Genomic DNA, 16,423 nt, shown 5'->3' with positions numbered 1-16,423 from the left:
AGATAAAAGATATTACATGAATGATGCATGTCTTGAATTAATTTGAAAGCTTCTCTTCTTTGTAATAGGGAAAGACATTCAGAATCTTCTATTTTGCAAACTCTGCTTTAATGCATAATAATTAGGATGCTATTTGAGAACTGGATAATAATGGGTAAAATTGAATATGTCTGAGACTTTTCATGAGGAGATAATAAACCAAATACTTTATAGCTACCTATGCCTAACGAAACATTCAATAGCAATGGCTCTGCTTGTTGATAGGACAGCACTGGGAGCCCGTGTTGAACCAGCTTGCACACAGTGCTGTTCTCTGTGCTTTCAGCACCACGATGACCAAGAACACGTCTTCAGGATTTCATTCTCTCTGACCTCAAAACCGACAGCTGTCCACAACTAAGCAGGCTTCAAGTCATTCTGCCTCCATTACACATAAAATATGATTTTCTTCTTTCTAGAGAGGCAAAAAAGAGAAAAAACTAAACTATATTTTAGTAAAGAATTCTGAACTCTTCTGTTGATTGGTTTTTCCTTGGTGTGGTTTATGTTTTTATTTTGTTCTCTTTCTTACTACAAGTTATCATGCATTTTTAAGTTTCCTAAGTCATTATTTTGCAGGCTTAAAATGGAATGGGGGTTTTAGAGGCTCATACAGGTTTTTTCTGCTATCATACAGGTTTTTTTTAGAGGCTCATACAGCTTTCTTCTGCTTAAAGTCAGTTGGCACTTTTAATACCCCCTCAAGGGCATTGGAGCTTATGGATTGAGCTTGTTAAAAAATGCCTTACTTTTCCTGCATGGAACTGAAGATGATAAATACTTTTGAACCCTGTATCTACTTGACCATATGGACTTCACAGATAAATACTCATTAGCTTTCAATGGGCATAATTTTTGAAGGGATTTCTGATGTAGTAGGATGAAATTCTCATTGATTACCTCTCTCAATAAGTATTTTAATGAGTAGAACTTGTAGAATACTTTAGGGGAAAACCCTTTAAGAAAAAGTCAAACTCTTGTGAATATATCCATAATTTTATAAAGCCCTTTGCAGTAGATTGATGGAGAAAATCTCTCTGGTAATCTGCCTTTCCCCTGAAAAGTTAGGCTGAGTTATTTAGGGTTAGGGCACTGAGATTTTTGAAAGTCTGTTAATCAGTTTTCCCATATGTTTTATCTGTGGGCTACCTGAGAACTATCAGAGCATATCAGAATCAACACAAAGTGATTGGGTAATTTGGACCATGTGCAAAAAATAGATATGTAATTTTTAATAATTTTTATTTTATTAAGGAAAATGTTTAGTAAAATGAGGGACAACAGAATACAGTAGTTATCGATAAGTGTGCATTAACTTTCTTTTATTTACTTTTATGTTCTAATTCACAGTTCTTCACAAGGATATTGGTCCTTGCCGAGCAGCAACAATAACAGGCACCCTCTCCAGGATTTCTCTAAATGATGATGAAGAAGAAAAGGCAACAAATCCTGAAGGGCTAAGCTATTCAACATTACCTGGAAACGTCATTTCCAAAGTCATTATTCAGCAACCCACAGGTCTGCACATGCCCATGAGTATGAATGAGCTGGGCAATCAATGTTTGAAAAAAGAGAACAGTGAATTGCGGAGAACTGTGTACTTATGTACGGATGATAATTTGAGAGGGGCAGATATGGACATCGTCCATCCTCAAGAAAGAATGATGGAGAGTGACTATATTGTGATGCCCAGAAGTTCTGTTAATACCCAGCCATCAATGAAAGAAGAAAGCAAAATGAATATTGGCATGGAAACCCTGCCCCACGAAAGGCTATTGCACTACAAAGTGAATCCTGAATTCAACATGAATCCTCCTGTCATGGACCAGTTCAATATGAACTTAGAGCAACATCTTGCACCCCAGGAACATATGCAGAATTTGCCCTTTGAGCCTCGCACAGCTGTGAAGAACTTCATGGCCTCTGAGTTGGATGAAAATGCGGGATTATCGAGAAGTGAAACTGGATCAACGATATCAATGAGTTCTTTAGAAGTAAGCAATGGAACAAGCCTTCCCTTGATATTTGAAAGATAGATAGATAGATGATGATAGACTGATAGATAGACTGATTGATTAATAGATAAGAGATAGGTAAATAGATAGATTCATGGGGCACTGCACTGGGGGAGAAGACTCACATTAGCTTTTGCAGTTATGTATTGTCCAAGAATTTGGGGTATGTTGTGATTAAGATTCTGGACATATGCTTTTTCCAGTAGAGCATCAGAATCCCCTTTCTCGAGGTCATATTTTTGAAAAGGAACCCTCTATTATTAAAACGATACCTATCTGTCATAATGGGAACCAAGTAGAGCACTCCTAAACAAACAGAAGATCCTCCTGATGTTTCTTGGGTACCAGAAGTCTTTTGGTGGTTAAAGTAGTTTCTGGATGGCACTGCAAACTTTAACCAAGGTCTGGGTTTTCTGTGTGAGGGCAGCTGTTAAAATAACAAAGTTGGAATGTTTCAATGAGATCTACCATTACACTGATTATAGACTTTATTATTACCTTAGACTGATATCTTTCAGAGGAAATGTTTTTTTCTTAGCTCTTACAGAATTATGACCCTAAATGTTTTGGTCTTAAATTGTGAACTCTTGGGAGGGATGTAAATCAAGTAGATCAAGAGTCAGGACTCTGAGGTCAAACCACATGACTTTTGTGAAAAAGCAAGCTCCCCTCAGCTTCTTTTCTACCCACAAAATGATGTAAAGAGTAGTCAACAGGTATCAATATCACTCATATTGTATTACAATTAATCAAGTAAGATCTAAGTCAAGTAAGACAAGTAATGTCTAGTTTTCTTTTGACATACATCCTGTTACTGTTTTGTATGTGACTCTCATATCTGTCTTGAAGTTTTGCTGTAAACCCACTGCTGATATATTGCATATGTTCAGTATACAATGCAATATATGCATTTTTTAATATGTATTGCCAATTGTCTTAATATAACAGATTATTTCATAAGATACTATAATTGGTTGCCTACTCTTTCCATCAGAAGTTTGCTGATAATGTTCTAATGTTCAAAAGTGCCCAGAGGCAATTGCCCCTTCTTTCTTCCCATAAGGCTGTGCCTTCTACGAGGCCAAGATGAAGAGACACCCTGAAAGGCTGGAGTGACTTGATGTGCGGTGTAATTTTGAGGGTTTTCCCAACTGTGTTGAGGAAATTCTACCCTAGATGGGAATCTAGAATAAATCCTGAAATTCTATCAGTAGATCAGTCTTAAACAGAATAGGGTTTCTGAGGAGAATCATTCCTTGGAACCAAAGGCATAGGGGAAGTAAGTCCAAGTTCACTCCTGAGTGGCTGGAGCTCCCTGTAGACAAGAGCATCCAATCATTCTGAATTAGCAGAATAGCCACTGTTTCCATCTCTAACTTGCATATCCCAGAGGTCTACTAAAATAATGACCACGTAAGCACAAACTACATAACATTTATGCAAAATCACAGAAGTTTTTACAAGAATTTTCAGTGAGTGTGAATATAATAACATAACACTGTAAATAATCTTAAAGACCATATGGAGTCTTCTACATAGAATGGCTCTTTAAAATGTGCTAGAGGGGTTAGAATGGAATTGCATTAAAATATTTTTCTTGTTATAAAAATGCTTTATGTCTAAAAGGCTTAAAACCTTGCTGGGTTTGATATTGTACAGGTTGTATGTGCTTGAACAATAGACTGAATTTCTGAGTGCTGCTTTGTTCAGTGGTAATTTTTCCAAATCTCCATATCCTTATTATTAAGAATAAGCATCATATATAAATGTGATTCAGCCAAAAGATCTGCATTTAAATGACTTAGAAATCACAAGGCTTACATCTTGAAGAGGAAGAAAATTCAGGATTCAGAATGAAATTTCAGTTCCTCATTTTCATTCTTTCATAGAGTTTAATAGTTAGTAATTGCTTAGGGTGACCATTTTAGGAGACAGCTGAATATATAGATGTGGGAATGAATAATAAAAATTAGCATTTATATAGCATCTTTCATTAGCAGATCCTCAAATCACCTTAAAAACGTGAATTAATTCATCTTCGTGACACCTCTGGACAATGGATAAATTGCTCTAATCCTTGAAGTAAAGTCATTTGTTCAAGGTCACAGAGTAAGTGCACAGCAAATCTAGGACCGGAATCTTTCTGTCCTGATCAATTTTACACTGTCTCAAAGAGACAGTCATGTGCCTGAACGTTAGCATGAGAGTAACTTTATAAAGTTCATTTAACCCTGGACAGACACTTGGTCTTATGGAATAAAGACGTGAAATAGATGAAGTGTAGATGTATACAGCTAGCAGATTTTGGAGATAAGACTGTGGCCATGAAGATAAAGTCTGGTGTGGCTTCCTTTGTGGGCGGAGTGAGACACACTCTCTCTGCAGTCAACCAGCAGGCAAGCTGATATTCTGACAATAGAGGAAAAGCAGAAAGATGACTAGAGTATCTACATGGAGTGTGGGGGGCAACAGTAGCCAGGAGGTGTCTTGAGACCTAGAAGACAATACAAAGATGAAAGTGAGTGACTATGTGGCAGCCATGGGACCATAGAACAATCTGAGTCTTCTCTGAGTGAGAAGGGAGGTTCCAACCACAGGGGCATCCTGCCTGGGAAACTGGGATGGCAGAGGATGGCCAGATGCCTCGGGGACTTTTCAGGGATGTAATAAAAAGATGTTCCTAGTAATTCAGGAAGTTGCCTCCAGAGGAGTGGGTGTTCACAACTTGACAAAGTGAGGAGTGGTGGGAGAAGAAAAAGAAGAGGGTAAAACCTGTCAGTTGCAGCCCAGAATGCAGTATTGGTGAGGAAAAGTGCAGGCGAGGAAAAACAAGAGTCAAAGGAGAAAGAAACAAAGCCAAAGAGTGGGTGGAAGTATTTATTCAAATAAGCAGGAGGCAACAAAGCAAGAGGGAGGCTCCCCAACCCTGAAGGCAGTGCCAGCAGAAAAGGTTCCAACCTCCAGGAGAGCTTGTTCAGCTAACCCCCAATTATTCAGCGTAGAAAGTTTAATAAATGCATCAAGTTTTTTGGCATAAAAGCATTTCCAGCTTCTCTCCCGTCTTAATATTGTGTCTTTCTTTCATGTAATATGTTATCTGCCATTCTTCAAACTGTATCCATTCCCAGAATGGACTTGTTAAGCAATTCTGAAAATTTTAGATTTCCACAATTAAGGATTCATTGCAATATGCACATGGTAGAATGTCTCACAATGGCTTCAGTCCTAGATGTCCTCTAATTGCTTAACATTGTCATCAGCATTTAAGTCATTCACCTTCAATTAATGAGCAAAATGTGTTGAGTGCATGGTATGTATATAAAGCAAAAAACTACGAGGTACTGTGAAGCAAGTGGGGAAAAAAGAGGTATCAGTGTTCTCAAGCTATTGAGGACTATGAGATATATCAATAATTTAAACCTTGGGCTGTGGTTCTATTTACTTTTTGAAAAATTATAGATATATCAGTGTAAGAAGATAGGTCAATATTTGTCTTGACTTATTGGAACATTCGATGGCTTGTAGCTGGTAGATCTAAATAGGACACAATTCCTTACTCAAAGCCTTCCCAACTTGTGTGCAAGTCCAGGGTCCACCTTCACCCTTTCTTCCCCTGTGTCTCTCGGGGTTGATACAGGTTCCTACCTGGGTGAGAAGATTGGCCACTAGGAAACATTGTGAGAGATTGGAGATTGGGGAAAAGAATGAATCCAGGGTGTTTTTCCCCCTCTTTCTGCTTTGGGCAGTACCTCATGTCTCCTTAGCTGTTCTGTAGGGCCTCCAGCTTCTGCCAGGTGCCTCAGCCCCCGGGCTTAGGTCGCTGTGTCATCTCCCTTTGTCCATCCAGTCTGGTGGGCAGTGGTGGGCAGTAGCTCCTTCTCCTGTGAATCCCTGGGTTCCCTCGTGGTATATTTTGTGGCTTCTCAGTTCCTCCATCACTGGAATTCCTGTGAAACACTTTGCTCCAATGTAAGCACATTACGTGCTTAGCTTAGCTTTGCCTTAGCTTTTCTCATAACTAAACAGAGTTAGATAGTAAATTGCACAATTTCTTTTTTAAACAAAGTTCTGCTACTCCAGGTTTTCTGAACATTCAGATATAACTTAACAATGTATCTCAAAACATACTCAGATAAATCTCTCTCAATGTATAAATGGGTAAAAAGGGACACCATTCTAGGCTAACTTTTTATACACCATTTTTCCTCTGGACATGAATTATAGAGCTCTCAGCATAATGGTTTTGAAAGGTAAAACATTTTAGCTATAGTGGCACATCGCAGGTGTTTCCCTTATGGCTGTTGTGAACATCAAATTGGATAATGTATGTGAAAAACCTTTTGAACATTGTAAGGAGCACTTCAGATGTAAGATCGTGTGATTATTATTTCATTACCATTATATATTGAATATCGGTAAAGAAACTCGATTGCTGTACTAGGTCAGTATTTAGGAAATTAGACAAAATGTTATGGCCATACTTCTGTCACTAACAGAAACCATTATAGGACTGACCATTGGGCAGAGCATCTTTTTCTTTCTGAAAATTTTTTTCCTCATGTAGCTGTGGTGAAAGAAAGGCTTGCCCTTCTTCAGTGTTTTGTTTTTGCTCCTGGATTAGGAAATTTTGTCTTTTATGCAGGCGTACAAGCAAAATTAGCTCAAATAACTCATTTTTCAAAATTAATGATTCTCGAGTTTCATTTACACAGATATTTTGAATGGATTTGACATCAAAGCTTTCTCCTTGAGTGGGTTCATTGCTCAGTCTGTAATGGAAACTCTTAATGGCAGTCACATTGGCATTTATTAGTCCATGGAATTTATTCCCCACTGTGAATCTTCTAGTATCTTGTCCAACTTAATTTGCAAAGGCACAAACAATTAAGTATTCCCTTTGAGAAATTATTCATCATTCTACAAGGCTTCACTATGGACAGATGCCATTATACACATCCTTGTTAAGTATTCCTCTGAGTAGCCTCATACTGGTGTGCATTTTCTTACTCTGAAATCATCCTAAAGAATTTTCCCCTCTGTTAGTGGTAGGCCTGCATTCTTCTAAATGGTCTCAATCCTCTTGGCTGTCAATAGATCTATTCAAAATGGTTGTCTTTGTGTATATAGCCCACATGCTTATCCAAATTCTCCTGGAGTATTCCTGAGAAAAAGAACAAAACACAAGCAAAATACAAGTCATTCTTTTGGATTTATTTGGCTTTCATAGTGTAGCTCCTTCAATCTTTCATCAATAATTTTGTGAATGTCTACTATTATGCCAGGCCCTCTGATAGATGCCAGGGATATAAAAGTGGCCAAGACAGATGTGGATCCTGTCCCTGTGGTGAATAAACACTATGGAAGAGACAGATGATGAACTGTTAACAAATGAATAATCTAAAAGTGTGTGCTCAGGCCGCGATAATGAGAGGCCCGCGCACTGCAATGAAGAGTGGCCCCCGCTTGCCGCAACTAGAGAAAGCCCTCGCACAGAAACGAAGACCCAACACACCCATAAATAATAAATAAATAAAAGAGTGTGCTGTGCTGGGAAATAACCATGGAGTGTGAGAGACAGGCCTCTTTAGATGAGGGGGTCTGGGAGGCCTTCTGAAGCTCCACAGGGTGAACAACGAAGTTAAGGAGGAACATGGCTTGTGAGGCACCGAAGGATCGGGGGTGTTTCAGACAAAAGAAACTGCAGGTGAAGAGGTCCTGAGGCAGGAAAGAGCTTGGAATATTCTCATAGGATTAGAAGACACGTGTAGCAAGGGGCAAGCTTCTTAAGACCGAGTTGGAATAGGAAGAAGAGACCAGATTTTGCAGAACCTTGTAAAATGAAAGAAAAAATTGAGGACAGTTAGGCAACTGTCATGATCATTTCTCCGTCCATCCATCCATCACTTTGATGGTTTGGAATAGAAAGGATTAGGATCCAGTGGTAGTGGGAGAGGTATAGAAGTGGAGCAGAAAGCTGGAGGACCGTTAGGAGACCATTGAGGTCATCCACACAAAAGATAAGAATGCCTTTGACTGTGGAGGGCAGGTCAAGATGTGTTTTGGATATAGAACAGATGGCACCGCTGGTGGATTTGATGTGCAGGATGAGAGGCAGGGAGGGCTGAAGGCTGACTCCTAAATGCCTGGCTTCACCAACTAGATATGCAACATTTCCTGTGACGGGAAAGGAAAGGGTGTTTGCAACTTAAAAGATGGTATTGAAAACCCTGGGAATGAATGATTTCATCCAAGAGAGAATATAAGAAAAAAGAAAACTATGGAACTCAACATTTAGAAGGCAGGGAGATGAGAAAGAGCGAGAAAAGGAGACTTGGCAGAACTACAGCAAGTAAGAAGGAGGAAAAGAAAACAAAAGGAAAAGCTGAGAGAGATGAGGAAGGGATTGTTAACCTTCAAAAGCTTCCGAGAGTCCGTTAAGATGAGAAGAGAAAATTGACCTTAGAAACCGTCCAGATGGAGTTCATCTGAGACCTTGACAACAAGAATTTTAATGGAATGTTGAGGACAGAACAGAAGTTGGGGTGAGTTCTAAGTGGGAAATTAAGAAAAGGAAAGAGCATAAAAGAAACGTCACCTACTATGACAAAAAGGATGATTTGTATCAAGTTATTTGGGAACTGGGGTATGTACAGAGAAAGGGACTTATATCTTCCTAAAATATGTCAACACCATCCTGGCTTATTTTAAATTTATATGTAGCATTTCTTCAATTAACGACTTATCATAAAAATCATTATGACTTGATCACTTTTCTTCATTGATTCTCATCTTTTAAACATATAACCATTCTTTCTAACCACTTTCCTACCTTACAATAACATTCCAGAGAGCTCAGAGGGACATTTGAATGAGCACGTAAGTCAGTCACAGTTTCCACGGACTTCAGTGCTTTGAAAGACTCTCCAGCACATTGCAAAACAGACTAAGAGATAATGAGTGTTATAATGAGGAAGCGATAAACAGAAGTTAACATTCTGGTCCTTCCATTCCATCACAGATTTCCCAATGCAGATACTTCTTTAAGATAAAGTAGATTTTGCGATGGGAGACCCATCATGAAAGTGAAGTCAGCCACTGTGTTGCATCATGGCTCATAAACTATCTCATGTTAGAATGATTTTAAGTTATTTTATTTGACACAAATTATTGTAAATTTCCATCAGATTTTTCTCTCAAATAAGTAGCATATCGATGCTTTTTTTCTCCTTTAAAATATAATTGACAAGTAAAAGTTCATCTGCCTGACGTTGCTTTATGCTTGCAGAGCGTCTCGATCCCACTGCTGTCAGCCTGGGATTGACTGGATCCCGTAATGTTATTCTTGCTGAGTTCTAGGGACAATCAGCAAACTATCTTGGCTATGAACCATCACCCCTTATACCACTGAGCACTTACTGAGCAACAGTGGAGAAAACACAGGGTTTGCAGGCAGAAGACCTGAGTGGGAATCCCAGCCCATGTGATAACTACCCAGGTGAAGTAGGCAAGTTATTTGAACTCCTCTGGTCCTCAGTTTTCTGTCCTCATTCATAAACGGGGATAATGCATAGTATTTTCCTAACCATCCCACAGGGCAGTTAGCATGTTCAGACGTGAAAGCACTTTATAAAAGGTCTGAACACTTGGTCAGGATTGTGCAGTTATGAATAATGTGCACATTTTATCTCCCTTGGACTCTCAAAGTCCGCCACATGTTTTTCCGCTCTCTAATGTTTAAGTCTTCACTGCTGTATTCTCCAGCCCACCTCCTCACCTTACCCCCAACTATCTTTCGGCTGTTTTGATTGAAATCTGCTTCACGTGTTCATTTCCTAGTCTAATCCTTCAAGGTTGCTAGTTCCGCTATACCCTTAGGTTAGCATGTGATTTTAATAAGGTGAATAGACGAGAGAGAGACTTATTGATGGGAGTACATCCGCTTTCTTTTCCATGTTTCACATCCGCATAGGTGGCATCTGCTCTCATAGGGAAAATCTATCTCTGCTGCTCCTCTGGGTTCCTATCTTTTGTTCTTGCTCCTGAAATCGGGAGCCTTCAGCAATATGCATCTATCCACATTTCCAGTTCTTAGGCAACACAGCTTTGCATTCAACAAAGAAGGTAGCACATGGCTGTTAGGACCTTTGCAACAGAGAAGCCCTCAACACGTGCAGTGGATGGGCCTCTTTGCTGGCTAACTGAACCTTTTTCATTAGGTTTCACTATTTAATTTTCAAATGGAACGCAAGGCGTGTGACTCATGTTCTGTTACTAATTGCTTAACACTGTTTCCATGCGTGGATTTTGCTGTATTAGGAAAGAATTTTGCTTAACGTATACTTACAGAAGTGTCCTGCTGAGTCACAGTGCCAAGAAGGCAAAGCGTCCCAGAGTAGAAGGGAAACCCTGACATGTGGTCTAACATCTCACAGCAAAGCGGGCTGCAGTGCGCTGGAGCCTGGCTCTTACACAGCACAGTCAGACAACAGCAGTGGCAGGGAGATGGCAAAGGAGTGCTGGGTTAAACAGCTTCCCACGCGTGTCTCTTCTTGCAGGATGTCACCAGGGCTGGCCTAGGGTATGCTGGCCACAGGGAGCAAAGTGAGCTCAGGCTGACTTTCCCTTGAATAAAGCAGCACCCTTCTCAGCGCTCTCCACAACAGCACTGAAAGACGCGGTTCTCAGTCTTTAAGCAGCCCCACCAAAATCAAATGATTTCAGAACTTCTAAACTTTTGATTAAACAAAATCTCTCTTTGGGTATGTTGCTGTCTGTTTACTGCAACATGCTTTGTGGGGTTGGTTACCTAGGAAGGTTCCAGGTCTATAGTGACGATTTTAACTCTCACTGGAGAAATTTAGTCATATTTTCCAGTAAACTGCATTAGTTCCTTTCTTTCTCTCCTGATACTCAACAGTTACAAGAATCTCTCACCTGTCTTGGATATGATTCCCTCGTAGGTTATTGAACTTTACGCTATAGCTATTGGGATGGGAGAAGAGGAAAAAATAAAAGAAAAGAAGTTTGTCCAAAGGTTTATATATTTTCCCAACTTCCTGGATATTACAAGTTGTCTAATATTTATTAATTCCCCCTGTATTTCATTCCCACGTCTTCAAAAAAAAGAAAAAGAAAAGAAAAAAAAAGAGAAAAAAAGCCTGTATGGAAACTTTTGATCTCCAACAATTTGGTGCACTCTTTCTATATTTATCAGCTATCTCCTTCTACAGCTAATCATTCTAAGAATCCAGTGACTGCTTAGAGCAGATGTTTAGAACACCTTCCCTGCACTAATATTATATAATCACATTAATTTCATTTTAATCATGTTTCCTGATTTTATCAAGACATATTTATCTGTAACTAGATTTGAGAACTGTTTAACTGAGTCAGAGGTATAGTGAGGTATTTACATCTATATCCATGTCCTGCTGAGGTGTAGACTGTTTGTTATTCGTTTTACTAAATTAGAACAAATACTTCAGTTCCTAATGCCTAGCACTGAGAGGGACTTTCCTGTCCTGGAGGACTACCAAATACCAAGAAATTTATGGGTGAGACCTATATAGAACTTTGGAATATAGACAGAGGGTTGGATAGAATTTGGTAGAAATGAAGATTGCAGGGGCATGGTGCAAGGTCTTGAGAGCTAGATGATTTTCCCACACAGCTTTGAACCCTTTGTGTCTATAAAGTAGTTTTGCTGTAGTCCTAAAGTCTCCCACAAGATTGAATGTTTTGTGTGAATTTTCACTTAATTTTTTTTCCTTATTGAAAAAATTAGAGTTAAGAGGCCAAGAGAAATATGTTGTATATTTGTATTCTTCAATTTTAAAGGAAGTCCAAAGTGAAAATGGAATAATGTGAGTGTAATAGTTTGAAATCATAAAAATGTTCACAGATTCTTATGTGCAGGAAATACTTATAACACAATGAAGCAGGATTATCTTATTCAAAGCAGTAATTTTTGTATTATTTGAATGACTGAACATAACTTTATTGGTTTTTCTTCTTTTTACAAAATATCTAACAGAGAAGAAAATCACGATATTCAGACCTCGACTTTGAGGTAAGTGTTTAAGGATTATTTTTTTAATTTTAATTACTTGAATTCAAAGTTGGTGTATAATTACTTAAACATGTTACCCTGTGCATCTGTGTAGGAGTTCTACTTTTTTTTAAATTAAATGAGAAGTCAAACATTTTTAATTAAAATCCCTACTGTATAACTAGTTGTAGAAAAAAATTTAAGTTCTAACTGCTTTAAATGTATGCTAAGACTGAGATTTTCCAGACAAGTAAAGAATCAATTTCATAAATGCTAAGATAAGCAGGCAATTTATGTTGAGAGTTGAACTTGGTCAATTTTTTTACCTCCCTCAGTTTGTTGGGAGGTAGGAATTTCGGTTTCTTGATTTTTCATATTTAAAACAATCGTGTTTGTTTTACTTCAGTGAGGACGTGAAGAGAGCCATGTGAGGGGCTTTGGCTGGGTAGCTAGGCTTCCTCAGGACTGACTTGCCTTGAGTCAGTGGTACCATAGGATCCCTGTGGTACCTTCCAGACTCTTTTTTCCAATAGCAAGTGTTGGTTCAATGTGCTCCTGTGTTTGTTAAATGCTTTTTCACAGATATAAACAAGACGAAGATGTTCATTTTCCAATTTACATTTAATTTATAATGCTGCTGTAATACTGATGCTAGAAATTACTGAAATCATACTGTTTGAGCAGCTTGTGCTAAGCACAAAATTAATGATGTTGGAGCGTCACATAAAATGCACTTATGCATCTTGTTAATTGGATATGATTCATAGCCTGCTGACATAATTGGATATAATACATTATCAATTTCTCCAGCATATTTGTGCTGTTGTGATTACATAGAGCTTAACACTCTTAGCTGATATTCCTAAAATTACAGAAGCCTCCCAGAACATGGAAACTCATAATTCCATCATTTCATTTAGGTAGATGAGTGTTGTAGCTCAGTAATGCACATCAGGTATCAAAAGGGAGACAATTGTTTTTATTTACTGCAATGGTGAGCAAGTCCTGATTTTACCTTGAATAGAGTCTAAGGAGAATTGGTCTTTTTTATGCATATTTCAGGAGTATTTGTACAAGATACAAAGTAATGATAATGAATCTGACCTCAATGATTACGTGGCACATTTTAGTACTGATGTGGCTCAATTGTAGTAACCTGGCACAGAGCCAATATTTCATTATATTTTAAATTGTTAAGATAAAAGTATCAAGACTATAAATTCAAAGAGAAAATAAGCAAAAGTCTTCACTTTTAGATTCTTTAGTGCCTTTTAGTGGACAGATATTTTGGGGTTTTTTCTATTAATTCTTCAGGTAGCCAAAGAAGAGGATCATCCGGTGTGTGTGTGTGTGTGTGTGTGTGTGTGTGTCTATATATTCCTGAAAACAATCAGTTGTTGTGTTAGTGCAAAGGGATGGAGGTGGGAATTAACCCACTAGGCATCAGTGATAAAATATAGTAAAAATCTAGATCTAAAATTAAGCCTCAGGGCAACCAACTAAAGTTATGTAATTGCCAGCACTGAAAAGTAATCTAATCATACAGTGTCCTTTGGAGCATTAGAAAAATTGTTATTTTTCTTTTGTACTTGTATTTGTATTTTTCACCATGGCAACTGGTAGCAGACTCCCTAAGCAGATCCTGCTTCCTGTGCTTAGGATTCCAACATACAACCAGGATATTATCGAAACATCTGCTGGTAATGAAAGGAAGTGGCAACACTGCAACCCTGGATATTTTCTTGTGCTCTTTAATTGCTTTAGTTATTATGTGATTTCTATAGGTGTCAAATCTTGCCAGAAAAAGTCTTTGAGGTATTACTTCTCTTTTAAGCAACCGTTTAGTAGTCCCCTTCATCCCCTTTGTCTATGTGCAACTACGTTTATGTAGCAGATGTCTCATAGATTGTGTTCAGAAAAATTATGGCTGTATTGAAATGTTTAACACAATCTATCTATCCTTTATGGATGGTCCTTGAAGAAGAGTTCAAGTTGTCCTCTCCCCGTTTTAATTCAGGCTGGATAAATTAAGTATGTTTATGTCCATCTTTCTGATAACCCTCATCCAACCCCAGCAAGCTTTACCACACAATGGCCAACTCAGGCATTTTGTCACTGCCAGACAAACTTTGCCTCCTGGACTCCTGAAAGCATCTTCCCTTCACACACTCCCCAGAATCTACACATGATAACAATATTCTCTTAGCTCACATATCCATAAAACCCTGTGGGTAAGTGTCATACATGGGAAAAGCCCTTTCATGGAGCTGATCTCCAAGACAATATAGAGCAAAGAAAGCAAAAGGTTGACTGGTCATAAAATGGTGGAACATGGATTCTTACTTTCTGGAAAATACACAGAAAATACTGTAGTGATGACCCTATGTTCTGTGACCAAACCTTTTATTGGATTTGTATTCCCAACTCCAAGCAGAGACTTGGTATATCGTAAGCATCCAATAAGGCTTTGTTGAGTGAGTGATGAAAAATTGAATTTTTAATCTGGTTTGCTTTAATAAAAAATGATCAAGCACTATATCTGAGTTGGGGCAGAGAGCAGTGTAGAAAATGGACCACTAGGGAGGTAACACCTCAAAGATAGCCACATAGGACTTCAAAGCTACCCACATCAAATATAACTCAAGGAGCTAGAAACGGCAGGTAGAAATTCCCAGAGGAGGAAAAGGCATAGAGGTTGGTTGAGTGTGGCATGTGCAAGAAACAAGAGGCAAGTCAAAATTCACCATAACATGAGGTCTGTGGAAGAAAAACACAGACAGAGGGGGTAATTTAGAAACCATAGAGTGAAGGGCTTGTGACCATGGAAACAATTACCTGATTTGTTACTAAAAGCTGCTAAGTCTTTTCTGTTGTATTTTGTTTTGTTTATTTTTAGTGAGGAATATTTTGAGGTCTAATCTGGGCTACGGAAAGATGAATATGGCAGTAATAGGAAGGAGAGATTATAGTATGGTGAACGAGGAAGTTGAAATATAAATTAGGAAGTGACTAGTCGAAGAAAGAAGAAATGAAGGTTCAGAGGTGGTAGGAAAGGAAATGGATAAAGGGACACTGCAGAGTCAAGATCAGATCCTTAACTGAGCATAGGGTCAAAGGGCAGGGGAGCAGGAGAAAGATAGCTCTATGGGTCTGAGCCTGGGTTCCTACTAGTACCACAAACAGATCCAGGGAAGCCAAGGAGACATCTAGCTAGGATGAGTTGCATTTTAATACTTTGGAGATTAAGGTGCCTAATATGATGTAAAATCAAAAATATTTGGCAGGTGGTTTAAGTTGTCTGTCTTGGATTGAGGACTAAGCTCAAGGAATTCTTAGGAATGCTATTACAAGCCTCCACTCTGAAACCGTAATAGACATTGTTATCCTTTCCAGTGTTAAAAATGCATGGAGAGAGGTATCTATTTTGTATCTTCTCTTTCAAAACCATGGGGATAAACCTTGTCACATTCTTCCATGGGAACCATGCAGCCTCTTAAACACACCTGAGAATGTTCCTTTGACTTTTCTAGTGAGTCCTCCACTCCCAGTAAACCCATGCTTCTCACTCTGGGCAATGGTGGTGGGCAGCAGGCGCAAGACAGCACCGATCCAGGGTGATCACGAACTATCTTTGTGGGGACTTAATTTTATTGGAAGATTTGGGAGAACATAGTCAAGTAAGATAAAATATTATTTTATACTGATTTTATATCACTGTGAACACAGCTAAGCTATGACATAGAAGATAAAATTTAAATTAATTTCTAAATATCAATAGAAAGCATACGATTTCTTAGAAATGTCCTTTTCATAAAAGGCCCCTTCCTGCTTTGTCCCCGACCCCCAGCAGCGGGTACATTTTGTTAGGCAATCTGCACATTTTGGGAGGAAAAATTTGAGCACTGCAAACTTGGCTAGATCCATCTCTTGTAGCTTCCTAAATTTAAACTGTTGCAAAATTATTTATTTGTAGCCAAGTATACTCTTGAGTGACAGTGACTATATATATATATATATACACACACACACACACCTTATTCAGTCTTTTCAGACCTTTTGTCTGGTTTCTTTTAAGCCCTGAGTACATATTTATTCAAATAGAAACATGTTTGAAATGTAAATAAACACTGTAATGTCAGACAGTTCAATTGGCTACAGGTTCTGTCTTATGGATACATTGGGAGTCTGGCCAAAGAAAAGTACATAAATCATCCCCTTTCCACAATGTGGCTTTGATTTGATAGTCAACCTTAATTCCTGCAGTGTCTCTTGCTTCCTTGACATGGGTTTTCACATCACTGCAGACTAGTATTCAACAGCC

The 16,423-nt window shown here is 38.5% G+C and overlaps 1 protein-coding gene across 1 annotated transcript in view; it reads left to right on the top strand.

Annotated features, from left to right (window-relative positions):
• The window catches only part of ADGRB3 (adhesion G protein-coupled receptor B3), an 802,747-nt gene that overhangs the window by 773,933 nt on the left and 12,391 nt on the right, over window positions 1-16,423 (top strand). The window contains exons 27-28 of the mRNA XM_059942117.1: window positions 1,390-2,033; window positions 12,088-12,123. Coding sequence (XP_059798100.1) covers window positions 1,390-2,033; window positions 12,088-12,123 — 680 coding nt within the window. The remainder of the gene's footprint in view (window positions 1-1,389; window positions 2,034-12,087; window positions 12,124-16,423) is intronic.

The sequence above is a fragment of the Balaenoptera ricei genome, chromosome 12 (genome assembly GCF_028023285.1).
Source record: "Balaenoptera ricei isolate mBalRic1 chromosome 12, mBalRic1.hap2, whole genome shotgun sequence".
NCBI lineage: Eukaryota > Metazoa > Chordata > Mammalia > Artiodactyla > Balaenopteridae > Balaenoptera > Balaenoptera ricei.
This window is presented reverse-complemented; position numbering and strand designations above follow the sequence as displayed.